The sequence below is a fragment of the Pteropus vampyrus genome, unplaced genomic scaffold (genome assembly GCF_000151845.1).
Source record: "Pteropus vampyrus isolate Shadow unplaced genomic scaffold, Pvam_2.0 Scaffold82, whole genome shotgun sequence".
Classification (NCBI taxonomy): domain Eukaryota; kingdom Metazoa; phylum Chordata; class Mammalia; order Chiroptera; family Pteropodidae; genus Pteropus; species Pteropus vampyrus.
The window spans coordinates 2,607,876-2,624,005 of record NW_011888863.1 but is presented as its reverse complement, the minus strand read 5'-3'; the positions used below and the strand labels follow the sequence as shown (position 1 = coordinate 2,624,005).

Genomic DNA, 16,130 nt, shown 5'->3' with positions numbered 1-16,130 from the left:
TGTTTTAATAAAAATAAATGGTAGAATTATTCATTAGCTAATATGTAGAAGCAAACCAAGTATTCACGACAGATGAATTAATATACAGAATGTGGTATATACATACAATGGATACAGCCTTGAAAAAGAAGAAAGTTCTTTTTCAAGAAGAAAGTTCTCTTTCAAGGCTGTAACATATATGAACCCTTGGGACATTATGCTAATTGAAATAAATCAGTTACAAAAAGACAAATACTACATGATTCTTCTTATATAAGGTACCTAGAGTAGTCAAAATCATAGAGACAGAAATAGAATGTGGGTTGCCAGGGGCTGAGGGAGGGGCAAGTGGGGAGTTGTTAATAGGTACCAACTTTCAGTTTTACATGATGAAAAGAGTTCTAGAGATTTAGATGATGGTGATGGTAGCTCAACATTATAAATATATTTAATACCACTGAACTCTACACTTAAAAATGATTAGATGGTAAATTTAGGCATATTTTGCCACAATACAAAAAAATGGGGAAAAATGACAAAAACAAACTAAAAGAAAAAAGAATAAATGAAGGAAATAAATTCATATAAATTAATAAAAATAAGGAATAAATTAAAATTTTAAAAGTTTCCATTTTTTGCCTACCCTTTCACTAGGTTTACAGAAAAGAAGTTACTATTAACAGGTTGTCTTCCCAGAAATTTTTATGCACCTATAAGCATTTTGATCTGTAAGCCTGTAAACCTCTTTAAGAAGTACATTGTATCGTGTTCCTCAACTTATTTTTCAGTTAGTAATCAATCATATTCCTAAATTACTTATTACTATTACTGGTTTATGTTTATATTAGTATATATTGATATACCTCATTTTGATAGTTTCACAATATTCCAGTGTTTGGATGTACTATTATTGATTAAACCAGTCATATTATGATTGGTATGGTATGGTTACTGGTTTTAACTATTACATACAATGTGCAGTGAATCTGTGTGTGTGTGTGTGTGTGTGTGTGTGTGTGTTTAAAATAACTTTTGAGAAGTGGAGTTGTATGTTAACTGAAAATTTTGGTAGATACTTCCAAGTTGCCCTCCATAATGGTCATATCATTTCCTGATTGAAGCCATAGTGTCTATAAGGGATCGTTTACTTGAAAAATTGGTTTCTTTTCCTAATGAATTTCTTTCTAGTTTTCTTTTTTCTTCTTCGTTTCATACTATCTATTATTTTGCCCTCTTTAGAATAATGACATTGAGAAATGTTTGTTAAGAACTATACTGATCATTATAGGTACTCGAGGAAAACACATAAGAGTCTTCTTTTTTTCTTAAGCCTAGGAGAAATTTAATAAATGTGAACACTTTTTTATAAAGAGCAATTCCATTCAACATTGTCATGGTTATCTTTTTGAGTAAGCAAAACACACATGCATAGAGAACTGAAAACAATTAGCATAGTGATTTTTTTTTTAACCTTTGGTTTATATTTTCTTTTGCCTTCAGAACTTCTTGAGGAATCAAAACAACAAAACAAATTACAACCTTGTCTGTGAGACCCTTCAGTTTTTGGACTGCATTTGTGGAAGTACAACGGGAGGCCTGGGCCTGTTGGGTCTCTACATCAATGAGAAGAATGTAGTGCTGGTCAACCAGACTCTGGAAAGCTTGACGGAGTATTGCCAGGGGCCGTGCCATGAAAATCAGGTAACCGTGAAAGCAGTTTTTCATGTGAAACTATTCGTGACTAATTAGCAAAAAGATCAAATTAATGAACAAGCCAATCCTTCAGTACATTTAAAAGATCTTTCTTCTTGCTTTGCCAGATATTTTTACTTTCCTAACAAAATGTACAAAGACTAAATTTTAGACTAGCAAATACTATGCCATATTTTAATTTAATTTTATTATAAAAGAAAATTCACATGAAAATGTTCCAGGTAAAAATCAGACTTATTAGATAGAGTAAAATATGTTTTTTAATCATTGCTGAGTTTTCATCTTTAGTGAATCTTTCCAAGATTTGTAGAATAAACTCCCTTTGGTTTTTCTGGATCCACTTCAATGGGTAGTATATATTATCTCCTTGATATTCACGGTAAACTTATGAAACTTAGCAATAGGTATTGTTGCTCCCATTTTTTCTGATGAATAGGTTTTGACTCAGAGATTAAGTGACTCTTTAAGTGTCTCAGAATGACAAATGATAAATTGTAGAGCCATTCTTAAAACTTAGGACTTTCGATTGAGTATAAATAGAGTGTTCTTTGGCTGTATTACATTTTCCAGGGCAAAGTTTCATCTCTCTCTTTTAGAATGTTTGACTCTGATTTTATTTTCTTGAATATTAATGACACATCATTGTAGGAGTAGAAGACAGGACACTTGAGCTAGTAAAGGGAGAGGAGCCACCTTGGAGTTTATTAATTGACTGTTCACCTCCACTCAAGTGTTATGGGGCTGCCATCACAAGCATGGATCCACCCTGGAAGAAGAATCACAAATATTTTTCAAATCACAAATATTTCTGGATATAAATTTTAAAAAAGCCATTGAGAGCAAACATCAGTGCTTAACATAGAAAATCTGCTTTCTATTGCAAATTACATGACTTTTACACACACATATAGAACATATGTATACATACATTTGTACATAAACATAGGCACGCACATATATACACACACACACACATACACACACACACACACACATATACATAAGTACATAGACTAAAAACACAACAGTTACTGAAATAAATAATTAGTTATGGGGATACTGTTTCCCCCTCTGTAATATGCATATGACATGGTAAAAGAGATTCTGGATTTTGCTCTTATTTTCCTGGATTATATTTCAGTCTCTTAGGGCAATGATACAAGAAAACCTAATGGTTGATTTAAAGTGAAGAAAAAAACATACAAATTCAGAGATTTGGTTTTATTGTTGGTAAAAATATTTATCTCTGTAATAGAAAACACGTACCCCCACTTTTGATCTTATAAGAGGATGAAATTGAGTTTTGAAAGTAATTTACTAAATCAGGTAAGCTCTAAAAGTAAAAATAAAATAACATGAATCCCACAAACTTTAATTATATACTTACTCTGAACCCCATGCTCCAAAAATATGTATAAGGAAAGAAGGTTGCTAGCAAATTCCAGAAATGATCTGCAAATTGATTCCCTCAAAGTCTGGCAAACATTTCAATGATTAGAAGAACCTCAGAGAATATAGATGAACGAAAAACACCTTTCCTTTGTACCAAAGGGTAAAATTTCCTTGTATGAAGGGAGAAATAAAGCCCATTCTGAAAAATAGCTGTCATTTCAGAATTACCTTACTCTTTCTTTTAGTTCACGAGGGTTTTTGTTTTTCAAACCCCTTGACACTGAGTGCTGCATTGTCATATGGAGATCCACAAATTCTAACTCACAAGTTCCTGATTTTCAAGCTCTATAAATTGAATTAAGTTCAGAGTCTCAGCACAGTAGACCCTAAACTTCAAAATACTGATGTTTATCTCTCAGGATGTTTTATTAACTTTCCTCAAGTAAGATTCCTCTATAAATCATTTGAGTTTAAGGAATCTGCTAGACTTTTCCTCAACCACCGGAATTGACAGGATGTCATCAAAACATCAGGAGGCACCTATGTTACTTGTCTACTGCCATCCAGATTGTGCAGCAGCATCACTTGTCACTTATTTATCATTAAGTAGCAGCTAAATTAAAATGCTACATCGGTACCGATAAAGCTTATTTACAAACCTTGGGCATAAAGGGCACATTTCTTTCATAAATGGGAATATTCTCTTAGCCAGGATAAATTAGATCTTAAAATGTTATATTTAAAGAACTCTTCTATTGAAGTTTATTAAAATTTATTGACTACAAAAGTATTTTACTTAACCAGTGTTCTTTGAAATTCTATAACAATGGTTTATTTAAAAAGATATCTGTTACACACAGTCTATCTCCGTATTCTGCATACAAAGTCATTTAATCAATACTAATCAATTGTCAGACTATGAAAAACTTAATCTTTGACTTATCTTTGACCTAATCTCAAAATTAATTCTTAATTATATTTTAAAGGTTAAAAAACTAAGGTGATTTTGGTATTTTATGTCATATGATTTCTAGTGCTTTTATGTTAAAAAGTTATTTTATGAACATTTTGTTTTCTAGACATGTATTGCTACTCATGAATCCAATGGGATTGATATCATCATTGCTTTGATTCTAAATGACATAAACCCTCTTGGTAAATATCGAATGGACCTGGTACTCCAACTAAAGGTAGAGTAAATCTCCTATTCAGGGGGAAAAGTGACATTGTCTATATAAAGCTCCCTTCCAGAGTTGACTCTAAATCTTCAAGTAGCTCTTGTAGAAACCAAGATATTACCATATTTTCAACTCATGAATTGACAGAAAGGGTTAGTGAAAATACAGTGTGCACTACATTCCTGATGAAATGTTAACTAAACTTTGAAGTAATGTTCTGTTGGAGGGTACGTTATTGGAAGTCCTTTTAGGTAGCTCCTTTGTTTCACTACTTCCTTTCTGTTTTATTATATGTTTTTCATTATATGGAGGAGCAAAGGTGTTGAACATTCACTATACTATCTTTTTAAAACTCATCTTTGCTACAGAAATCTATCTAGCAAGTCACGATTAATTAGATTATGTAAAAGGAAAGCTGCATTTTAGTTTTATGGCTCTCTTCTTCTTTTTTTGTTTTCTTTTACATTAGAATCTTATTTTTTCCCCCAAATACTGTAAGCCATTTTCACACTCCCTTTGAGAGTTTCTTTAACTTAAGCCATGTACATATTTCCCAGCATTTCCATTTATCAGAGCTTAGGAACAAAATGACATTAAAAAAAAATCAATTTTTTGTTCAAATAAAAATAGACAAATGAATATACACAAGAAACTATGTAAATCCCAAATATGAAGGATTGATATTCAATTGAGGTGAATTATTAAAGACCACATTATTGTGTTTAGTGTTAAACAGGTAAAAAAAATTCATTGGTATTAAATACAATTTTTCTGTTAAGGCCGGTCTGTTCAATGTCATAGCAAATATAATTAAGTTTAATATTGCATGGGTAAATTTATGACCAAGAATAATGATATTTTTATAATTCTGTTTCTAAATATAGATTTAGATAGATAATGGAATGTACATATGTCCTATCTATGTGAAGATTAATGCTAATGGCTCTAAATATTTCTTTTAATAGAAAAGATGAGTTTATATATTTCCATTGTGTTCATTTGCAAAATGTATAAGCTTTGGGTCCTTCAATCATACATTAGAGCAAAGGTGATCCTTATGTAGATTGAACTCGTGACCTCTTCCTCATTAGCATCATGCTTCAGTTAGTGAAGCCAGCCTAGGCCTCTATGACAGATAGCTTAATTTAAATTACAAGAAACACTTTTATTTCATCTTAAATTCATCTTTAACCATAATTCATAAAAAAAAAAAACCATATAGAAGCCTTAGCCTTAGGCTTTTAAAATCCTTCATTCGTCTGAAGATTATACCTTTAAAACTCATTTTTAATTGATATAATTTAACGAGTGAAAATATTGAATAATTCGTTAATTTAAAACAAATTATAGGCATACAGATTATTTAAAAATCTAGGCCTATGTAAAATAACTAAATGATGGGGAATGATTTAAGATTACAAACATATTCTTGGCTATTCAAATGAAAATGCTTTTTTGAAAAAGGGTCATTTAAAATTTCATTTATGTTATGTAAAATTATTAAGCACAATTTATGTGTAACTTTTTAAAATATGACAGTTGGATAAATCATAGTATGTATCAAATACCAAATAGATTTGATTCGAAATATTTAAAGTGTAGTTTTCTATCTAAACAACCTATGAGGCTTTGTACATAATGGCCACTATAACAACAATGTTTGTAAGACAGAATGATATATATTGGCAAATTTTAGGGGGCTTTCCTGGGTATGGTGCTTTTAATTATAAATTCTTCATAACATTATAAAGATACTATGTTAAAAATGTTGAGGTTCATTTTATATCATTTTCTCTAAGTTTAATTGCTTGCTTATAAGTATACTTAATTCTATGTACTCATTTGCTATACAATTTTATGAATTTTTTCATACATACGTCTTGTCCTTTACTTTTTAATTTACATTTCATAACTGATATGTGACTATGAAGTGCTGAATTTGTAAATAGGTTTTTTATTTTGTTTTGTTTTGTTTTTAGGACTCTAATGTTCTTTTGAAAAATCCCTCTATTAACACTGACACACATTTGATTTCTTAGTTTATATAGGCTCTTGTACTTTCAAATTGATTCAGATTTACAAGATTCTTATTCTTCCAACGTAGTATGAGAAATAAGATTGATTAGAAAAAATATCATAATGCCAATAACATTCTGAAATTGGATGTATTTTTAAGCTATTACGTATCTGACCTGCTGAGTGATGTTCATCAGAGAATACTGCTATTGTTAACAGTGTCTTTAGCTTTGAATTCTATGGGGCCAGTTCAGATCGCTCTAAGGATTTAAGTACTCCACTCATCCTGGAACCTTATTTTTTAGGTATATTGTTTGCCGGGGTTGCTAGATTATGCAAATGGTTTTAAGATTGGTACAAATTTATAAAATTTTTGAATGGAACAGAAAAAAATAATGCCACTTACCTCACAAAATACTAAAATCTTTTCAGGATGGGTCAGAGACATTGGTTTCATCATCATCATCATCATCATCACTAATCTGAATCATTTAAAGATAGTTTTTATACTTCTGAAAGAAAAAATAGTTGGATAGAATTTAGTATTACAACTACTCCGTAAAATTAATGTATATAACTCTAACAGAATTCGTGTGGCGCCTGTCTGCATACACCAAACAACTGATTCAATTACGTTTTCATCCTATAAGATGTTAATTTTAAGTCATTTATAAACATCTTAAACTGTTTGACTATACTTCTTTTGTGTTCCTATCAAAGATTGTGTGTGAAGGTTGAGACTTTTATCTAAATGAATATTACAAAAACACTGTAGTTTTTATCATCTTGCAATTTGCCACAATTCTAGGGCAGTGCTATTGAAAACAGTGTAAAGGAATAGCTTTTTAAATGTTGAGGATATTGTGCTTTGTGTCACAAGACTTCCTGTAACTCTGTGGTTTCCATTTTGGAAAATAAATTAACAATATTAGAATCATTTTTGATATCTATAGGTAAAAACATTTGAGACAATATATTTATAGACCAAATTAGAAAACATCTAATACAACATAGACTATTTTCATTCTCTATTAAGCAAAAATAGAAAATATTCTTTTACTACCCAGATGCTAAACATATTGCATATAGACTACTGTATAATGAGACTAGTAAACCATTACCAATAAATTATACTCTACTTCTAACTCACAGATTTGGAATTTTATAGATTAATTTTGGGTAATGCTCCAATTTATTTAAAATTTCGGTTTGATAATATGTATTAATGTTTCATGTTAAAAACAATTTGTTAAATTCTTTAAATTATGTACTGTTTCTGTGAAATATGTCATTGATAATGGTTCATCTTACTGTCTTGTTAAATGTCATCCTAGAAATGCTTATTTAGGAAATAGTGAAGGAAAATATGATTATATTTTAATGCATTATATATAGAGTCAATCTTATTTTTAAAACATCTTTTCACCAATATTTAAAATATCCTTTGTAACTTATCTCTCATGATTCATTATTTTTATTTTGTGTTGGCAATAAGCTAAAACATTCTATTTTAAGATATTAATAAGCCAAGCCAAATTAGCAGTTTAAAATTCTGTTTGATTTTTTAAAATGGTCATGGTAATCTCAATTAAAACAAATGCAGGGGATTATTAATCCATGAAATAGACTTTTCTTGTGCATTAACCGGATTTGTTTCTCTAGAACAATGCTTCCAAGCTTTTGCTGGCCATTATGGAAAGCAGACATGACAGTGAGAATGCAGAAAGAATTCTTTTTAACATGAGACCCAGGGAACTGGTAAGAAAACTTTTGAAAGCCTTGTTAATAATGTATAACTAAAAGGGACAAGTTTGTAGTATGTATGTCAGGAGAAAATCTGGTGACTTTCGCTGCTCTACAAGACGTAATGGCACATCATGACCTACCATTATGAGTACCTCAGCAAGCCCCATGATGTGTTATTTGGGTCCTTATGACCTCATTGGTTTTATCCACTCTAAGCACTTTTCTTAAGCAGATTGTCACACTCTACTAAACTATCTACAAATTCTTTTTGACAGAGAAAGAAAAATTTGCTTTAATTTGTATATTAGAATATATGAGGATGTGTAAAAAAAGGTTTGTACCCCTCAGAAATTATATTTGGACCTCTTTCTGAACAACGAAAATAAAACCAGTATCTTTTGTACCTGTTCTTATCAGTGAAATGTCACACAATGTTTGTTGTAGAGAAAATTGTGTGGAAACTTGATGGGGATTCCACAGAGATCATTAGTGGGCCTTTCTATTGTAGAAGTTATGTTTTCTTCCTCACTTATGACATGGAAATCATGAATATTGGCATGCTTTACTAATGGGTTTCAAAAGCATTGAGAACATTCTCAAACCATATAGCTTACTGCCCCAATGACTATCCCAGTCTTAAGACCACCATAGTTGGTGCTATGGGGAAATCCTTCTGGAAGGCATTCTTTTGCTCTCTTTAATGGGAGCAAATGGAGTCGAGGCGGGCAAATAAAGAGAAAGATAAGATACATTTTAACATCTGTTAAATAAGATGCCTAGTATCTCTGCAAGGCAGTGGAGTAAAAGGAGCAAGACCTGCCCTTTCCTTCTGGTTAAATGGGACAATGAGTTATATATTCATTCAGCAACAGCACTGTACAATAGCCCATGAAGAATGCTTTTTCCTCTGCCTGCAACAACTTTATCCCATCATCCACTTCTTCTTTATGGCCTACCCTCAACCTCTTGCCTGAGTTAGTGATGCTACCCTGTACTTAATTAGTGCCTCACACTTAGTCTTGCTGTAGGGCTACTGTGTTTGCCTGTTGACTTGCTGACTCTGCCACTGGACAGTTAAGCTCCCTGAGGAAAGATACTCCATTGGATCCACCATTGGTTCCTCAGTGCAGGGGATGATGTCCAACACCATGTATCCTGGTTATCCAGTGTGCACTTAATAAAAAACAGCAACTTATCATGGTTCCAGAGTCTCCTAATTCGTGAGAACTTTGGCACTGTCAACATTCAGAAATCAAAGCAAAATTTTCCAAGGAAAGCAGAATATTGTAGAAAAGTACTTCCATGTTCCTTTAAATAAAGATGGCTTCCAAGCCTATTTTCATTTAGAGTTCTTTTTTTCTTTTCAAGTCTTAGGGAGCATTCCAGTTTTAGTTATACCTCATAAACAATGTAAAATGCATATTGTGCATGGCATTTTAAGCCTTGGTGTTCCTATTTGTGTTTTGATAGGTGGACGTGATGAAGAATGCCTATAACCAAGGACTGGAATGTGATCACGGGGACGATGAGGGTGGAGACGATGGCGTTTCCCCAAAAGATGTTGGACACAATATCTACATTCTGGCCCATCAGGTGTCACATTTTATATCTTTACATTATTTTGCTAATATTATCAATTATATTTTGTGTCACTACTTGTTAATATATTTTCCAAGTTCCGCTTCCTTCACTGAGCACTTGCCCCTCTTGCTCTGGGCCAAAGTGAAGGAAAAAGTCCCAGAATGGTTGACTCTATCTGCAGGGCTGTGCTAGGGACTGATCCACAAGGAAACAATACTTGGCACCAAAAACTGCTGGTCCAGGTAGGAGTTCCATGTCAGGACCTGAAGAATAGATAAATGGTGGCAACAAATAGAAGTTTTGAAGGAGAGAGGAAGAGAGGCTACTGAGAAGACAGAGAGTGTGAAGTGAGGGAGTACATCCAGATCTAATCAGGAAAAACCTTGCATATGGCTTCAGGACTCTGAATTACAGGATGGCATGCTTCCTGCAGAGCCGTAGAGTGGTTTCCACTGGACTTCTAACAAATATGAGACTAACTTTTAAATTCTTTTGGAGGAACTATTTCCATTTTATAATAACATGAAAACAAGTCTTTGATAACTGTTGGTTGATAAGTTTAATTCCGTAAACATGAAACTCTACTTCTAATGCAGAAGTTTTAATCTCATCTTCTAATGAAGATTTGTTTAGAAGTTAGAATTTTCAAGTGTACATATGCCAATTTTATTTTGCCTATAGTAGCTCTCTTTTGTTTTTTACAGAATAAAATCCAGACTTTGTAAACTTTCCTAATCTTTTTTTCTAATCATTTTTCTCCCATTCAGTCACTCCCTCTTCTTCTTTCCTATACATCTTATCAGTTAACAAATATTGGTAGATATAATAATCCAGATAGATTTAAATTTAAAAAAAATTTTCCAGTTTTATTGAGATATCGTTGACATACAGCACTGAATTTAAGGTGTTAAAAGGTTTCTCTTTAAATATTTCTGGGCCTTCTCTATCCTTTGCATAACTGCCTAATGTATGTAAACTTGGGTATAATTTTTGCAAAAGATTCAAGGAATGAGTCAAATTCTAAAATAAAATATATTTAATTAAATTTATCTAAACTACAAATGAAACAAAACAATGTACCCATTTTTCCTACCCCAAACCCCTGCCTTTGGCAACTAGTCTGTTCTCTGTATCTAGAGCTTGAGTTTTCAATATGTATATATTCCAGTGTGTGTGTGTGTGTGTGTGTGTGTGTGTTTATTTATTTGTTAATCCAGATGGACACTTATGTTGTTTCCATATCTTGGCTATTGTAAATAATGCTGCAATGAATATGGGGGTGCATATATCTTTTTATATTAGTATATTTGTTTTTCTTGAATAAATACCCAGAAGTAAAATTATTGGATCATACGGTTGTTCTATTTTTAATTTTTTGAGGAACTTTCATACTGTTTTCCATAGTGGCTTTGCGTTTACCATAAGGCTTACATATAACAACTTATTTTTATAAGATTCTATTTTAAGTTGATAACAACTTAAGTGTGATCCCATTGTAAAGCTCAACAATTTATACTCACCCCCCCAAACATTTTATGTTTTTGATGTCACATTTTACATCTTTCTATTATCTTGTGTATCCCTTAACTAATTACCATAATCTAGTTATTTTTACTACTTTTGTCTTTTAACCTTCATACTAGCTTTATAGGTGATTAATTAACTACTTTTATATATTTACATTAAAATTCTGAAAGATATTAACAAAAGAAGCTTCTATTTTGTTTTACTATAGTTGGATTATTGAGAAGACTTTTAGGTCTCTGATAATGTAGCTATATATATAACAGAAAAAGATAAAGGCATATGGGTTATAACTAGAAAGACCAAAAAGAATTTTAAATATTGAGGAACTGAAAGCTAGATGAAGGATAAGTTGAAGGAGGTAGAACACTGATATTTAAGATGTGGAAAAGGTATAGTTTTAGAGAGAAATAGAAATCAGGTGACAGGAATCAAGTCAAGCTAGAAAAGGAATGACTAATGATTGAATGTGAGTGGAAAGAAAAAAATCACAGACTGAGAATTAAAAACATATTGGCTGCTATAATGAATACAGCATGTACGTGGGCAAGGCATTACTTCAGAGGATGTAGCATTATGGAAGGAAAATAGTAAAGAAGAGTAGGGCAGAGTGAACAGTAGTAAGCTTTAGAAGAAGGAAGTTGGGGACTATAGCCACCCATATTTTTTTGACTGAAAGCTAGTCATGATCTGTCCAGAGAGGTTATCCCCTCTGCATGAGTGAGCAGCTTCATGAACAAGAATTTATTGTGTAGCTTTTAAGTGGGAAATGAACAACCCAACCAGCTAACTCAGTTCTGGAACCAGTAGAGTGGCAGATATTTGAGCCATATCACCCCATATTCATGGAGAAGATGTTTAAAAAAGCAATCTCATATTACCAGTATAATATGAGTAACAATAAAAATGTAAAGGTCAAGAAAAGACTAATGTTAGGTCAACTCAGTTTTAAGCAGATTAAATATAAAATAGAGAATACAAATTTTAAAAACAGGCTAAGATGGGTATTGAGAAGAATGGAGAATGAGGATAAAGAATGCAAGTACTAGTCATGGATCAAAAGATAATGATATAAAATATGACAGGAATTAAACGTCAATGATTCTGATGGATCTGAGTTTATAAAAGTGCTTGGAGAAAACAGATTAAAGTCAAAGATGACAGTGCAATTGTCCAAGTAGGATTTCAGAAGTAGTAAAAAAGTAACGGAGGGTTAGAAAAACATACTGAAATGCAGAGATAAAACAATGGATATGAAAATGTCTTGAATGGGTATATAGAGGTGTCTTAATTGCCCAAAACCAAAATGTTGGAAAAGCAAATGTTCGCAGAGCCAGGATGGTACAATAGAGAAGTACACAAATAAAGCCAGGCTTCAGGAAGAGAGAGCACGTCAGACCGAGTAAGGGGAAGAAGGAGATTCCGAATTGCTAAATAATTTAAGCCTTGTGATTAAATTTTAAGAGTGTAAGTATGAAATAAGAGTCCATATGAGTTCCTTGTAGGAACTCAACGAGTGAATAGGAATGGCAAAATATATGGAACACAATATGTAACTGACAGTGTAGTTAAGCAGCTGTCTGCTTATTTTCTTATAGTGACACAGAGAGTTGTTACTTTGCCACCTTATAAATATATTCTCTATGGGGTGACTTCCCACCAGTTTTTCAAGAACAATTCAGATTTCACTCATAGAGGAGAGCCCACTGTGCTCTTTTGGTCTTTCCACAAGTGACTCCCTCAGCATTCTCTAGGCCGGGGTACTATATTTGGGTCTTTGGGAGGCTGACATAGTTGCTGAGTTCCTTATGAACCTGTTGTCCAAACAACTCCTCCACTGTGGCACAAACTCAAAAGAGCAGTGGTTGTAAACTTTGCTTCAGAGGTAGCCATGTAGTTTTGCTTAAGCTTTTGGTTGAGCCCAGGTTTTCGTGTTCTCGTTGTGGATGTGGAATCATTTGGCTCCTGTATGTTGATGACCATGCAGATTGGTTTCTGCCTTTGCACAGTTCAGTAGTTCCAAAACTGATGTTCAACTTCCTCCTTATTTTACTATAATCATCTCTTGTACAGACAGTTTATTTTGGTGCCCTCAGACTTTCAATTTTTGTTGTTATTCTTTTCATGGCAGTGAGGTAGTTCTGCTTTTTCTACCATGACATCCTTTTTGGTCTTTTCTGTGGTTGGTGTTACAAGAAACAAATAATGCTTCTTGTAAGTGTCTCGTCTGATCTACATAAAACTATAAATACTTAAAAAAGGGAATTTCTTAAGTTCTGACACTATAGTGTTGTGCAGAGAATTTCCTTAACATTAAGCTATGTGTCCTTTTTGGCTTTCTGTCCTCCACATGCTCTCCTCACGCCACTCTAGTTTTGGTCTTTTACATTCTACTTTCTTCCTGTTCTTCCTCCTCTTTATTCCTATATTTCTATACAGCAGTCACTGCCCACAATCTAGAGCACTGTTCATTACTTTGGATATGTTTAACATATATTAAGCCATGTCGTCTCTCTGATCCCGTGTAGCAATTTTTGTTTTTCCTGTCTGAGATCCTTTATCTTACTTTATCTTTCTCCTCCAACTTTATTGATATATAATTGACACATAATATTGCATACATAAGTTTAAGGTATACAATATATTGGCCCCATCCATTACTCTTTGGTGATGAGAACATATAAGATCTACTCTCTTGGCAACATTTAAGTATATGATACATTATTATTATCCATAATCACTAGGTTATGCATTAGATCCCCACAATTTTGTTAATCTTATAACTGGAAGTTTGTATCCTTTGACTAATATATCTGCATTTCTCCCACCTCCCTACCCCTCGTCATGACTCTACTCTGTTTTTCTGAGTTTGACATGTTTAGGTTCTACAAACAAGTGATATTATTCAGTATTTGTCTTTCTCTTTCTCTGCCTTATTTCACTTAGCATAATTCCGTCATTTCTTCAAAGTTGTTGGAAACAGCAAGATTTCCTTCTTTCTCATTGCTGAATAAGATTCCACTGTATGTATAAGTATGTATATGTACACATACACACATATCACATCTCCTTTATCCATTCATTCATTGATGGACAGTTAAGTTGTTTCTATATCATGGCTATTGTGAATAATGCTGCTATGAATATAGGAGACACTCTGTTTTAATACCTACTAGAATTAAGAAGTATATGGAGAAATATTATATGCTTTGCAGGATGAGGAGAAGTATTAGATAGACGCGGAAAGCTCCTGGCTCAAAAGACAAAAAAGAATGGGTCATTTTAGTTGTCTATATGGAATTATTTTTAAAATATAGGCTTTAAAAATTTTTATGAACATTTTCTTATGTCACTAAATGGTCTTTGAAAATGTAATTTTAATGTCTGCTTAATTATTCATTGTTTGAATATACCATAATTTATTTAATTTCTCCTTATTGTTAGATATTTGGGTTTCTAATGTTTTTGATATTATAAATTATGCTATAATTAACATCGTCATACATTAATCTTTGTCTGCTACACTGATTCTTTCCCTAGGATAAATACCAAGAAGTTTAATTACTAGATTGCAGTGTAGTAGCTATTTTATGGTTGTTGATGCATATTATAAAATTGTTTTTCACAGTGTGTGATGGCACTCAGCTTACTGAATTTTAAAATTGTTACCATTTAAAAAAAAACTTTGCCAAACTAAGAGTGTTTGGAACATAGTAATCCCTCAACCAAAGTTTTTTGAATGAATTAATGAATTATAGATGAAAAGGGATCTCATTTTAAGTCACATATTTTGGATTACTAATAAAATGGACTATCTTTTAATATGTTATTTGACCATTTCTGTTTTTTCTGTGATTACCTAAAAATATGTTTATCCATTCTACTGTTGGGATCCATTTTTTCCTAGTGAATTTTAATTAAGGTTAATAAACCTTAGTCATAATACTTATATCTACTTCTCCCTGATTCATTTACTTTTTAATATTGTAATGATAGTATTTTTCCATAACCTTGAGATCAGTTAAATACTCATCTAAATTTTCTTCTAGTTTATAATGAATTCAGGTTTTATAATGAATTATATAATTTTTTCATGTCATAATGCAGAAATAATAAAAAGTTGTGTTCTGATGCTAAGTTACTTCTAAAGTCATAGTCCATGATTTAGTAGCAACAGCAAGCTAGGAGTGCAGGGTTTGTAGGAGTTACATGAGTGTGCTGTAGAGCATGGGTCACAGAGAGACTTTTAGTAGGAGAGATCAGAGCCAAAATCCAAACCACCTTCAGGGCCAGACAGGGCATGTGGATGTGTGATGTGGAGCCAGGTACGACTGGGACAATCTAGTCTTCCCATTCCAAAGCAGGAAGCCATTACTCACCTTTGCTGACGTTCCAACTGGGATTGCAAACCCTGGATTTCCACTTCTATTATTTCAAAAGAAACTTGAATTTTGAAATTTTCGAAAAATGTGAAATCTCATAATTTTTAAAAGTTGACAACTCATTCCAATCTTTTAAAACAATAATCAGTTCAAACAAAACTCACTAGCAAGCAGAATGCAGCCCATGAGCCATAGTTTGCCACTTGTGGAATAAAGGATCCAAATTTCTCATTCGTTCTTCACTCAATTGCATGGATTTTCTGAGTGCTTACCTAAATGTCAGGCATTGTACTAGATGCTAGGAATACAGCAGTAAAGAAGGCCAGCAGAGGACCAGCTCTCAGGGAATTTACATTCTGACTGAGAGCAGTGAAGAGTAGACAAACTAAAGATAGCAGATAGTGAACCCAGCTATGCAATGAATGAGAATAGGGTGTGATGAAAGACAGTAACAAGATGCTATTATGGATTGGGCGATCAGAAGGGTTTTCACTGAAAAGCTGAAATTGAAGCTATATCTAAGTGAGAAAGCAACAGCCGGCAGTATGGAATGGGGAGGTATGGGAGAACATCCCAGAGAGTGGCACGAAAGTAGCAAAGAGCTTGGCATGTTTGGAAG

At 32.8% G+C, this 16,130-nt stretch overlaps 1 protein-coding gene across 1 annotated transcript in view; it reads left to right on the top strand.

Annotated features, from left to right (window-relative positions):
- Positions 1–16,130, top strand: part of ITPR2 (inositol 1,4,5-trisphosphate receptor type 2) — a 437,650-nt gene that overhangs the window by 298,893 nt on the left and 122,627 nt on the right. Inside the window, exons 39-42 of the mRNA XM_011363170.2 lie at positions 1,480–1,680; positions 4,164–4,274; positions 7,941–8,036; positions 9,495–9,617. Of these exons, the coding sequence (XP_011361472.1) occupies positions 1,480–1,680; positions 4,164–4,274; positions 7,941–8,036; positions 9,495–9,617 (531 nt within the window). The remainder of the gene's footprint in view (positions 1–1,479; positions 1,681–4,163; positions 4,275–7,940; positions 8,037–9,494; positions 9,618–16,130) is intronic.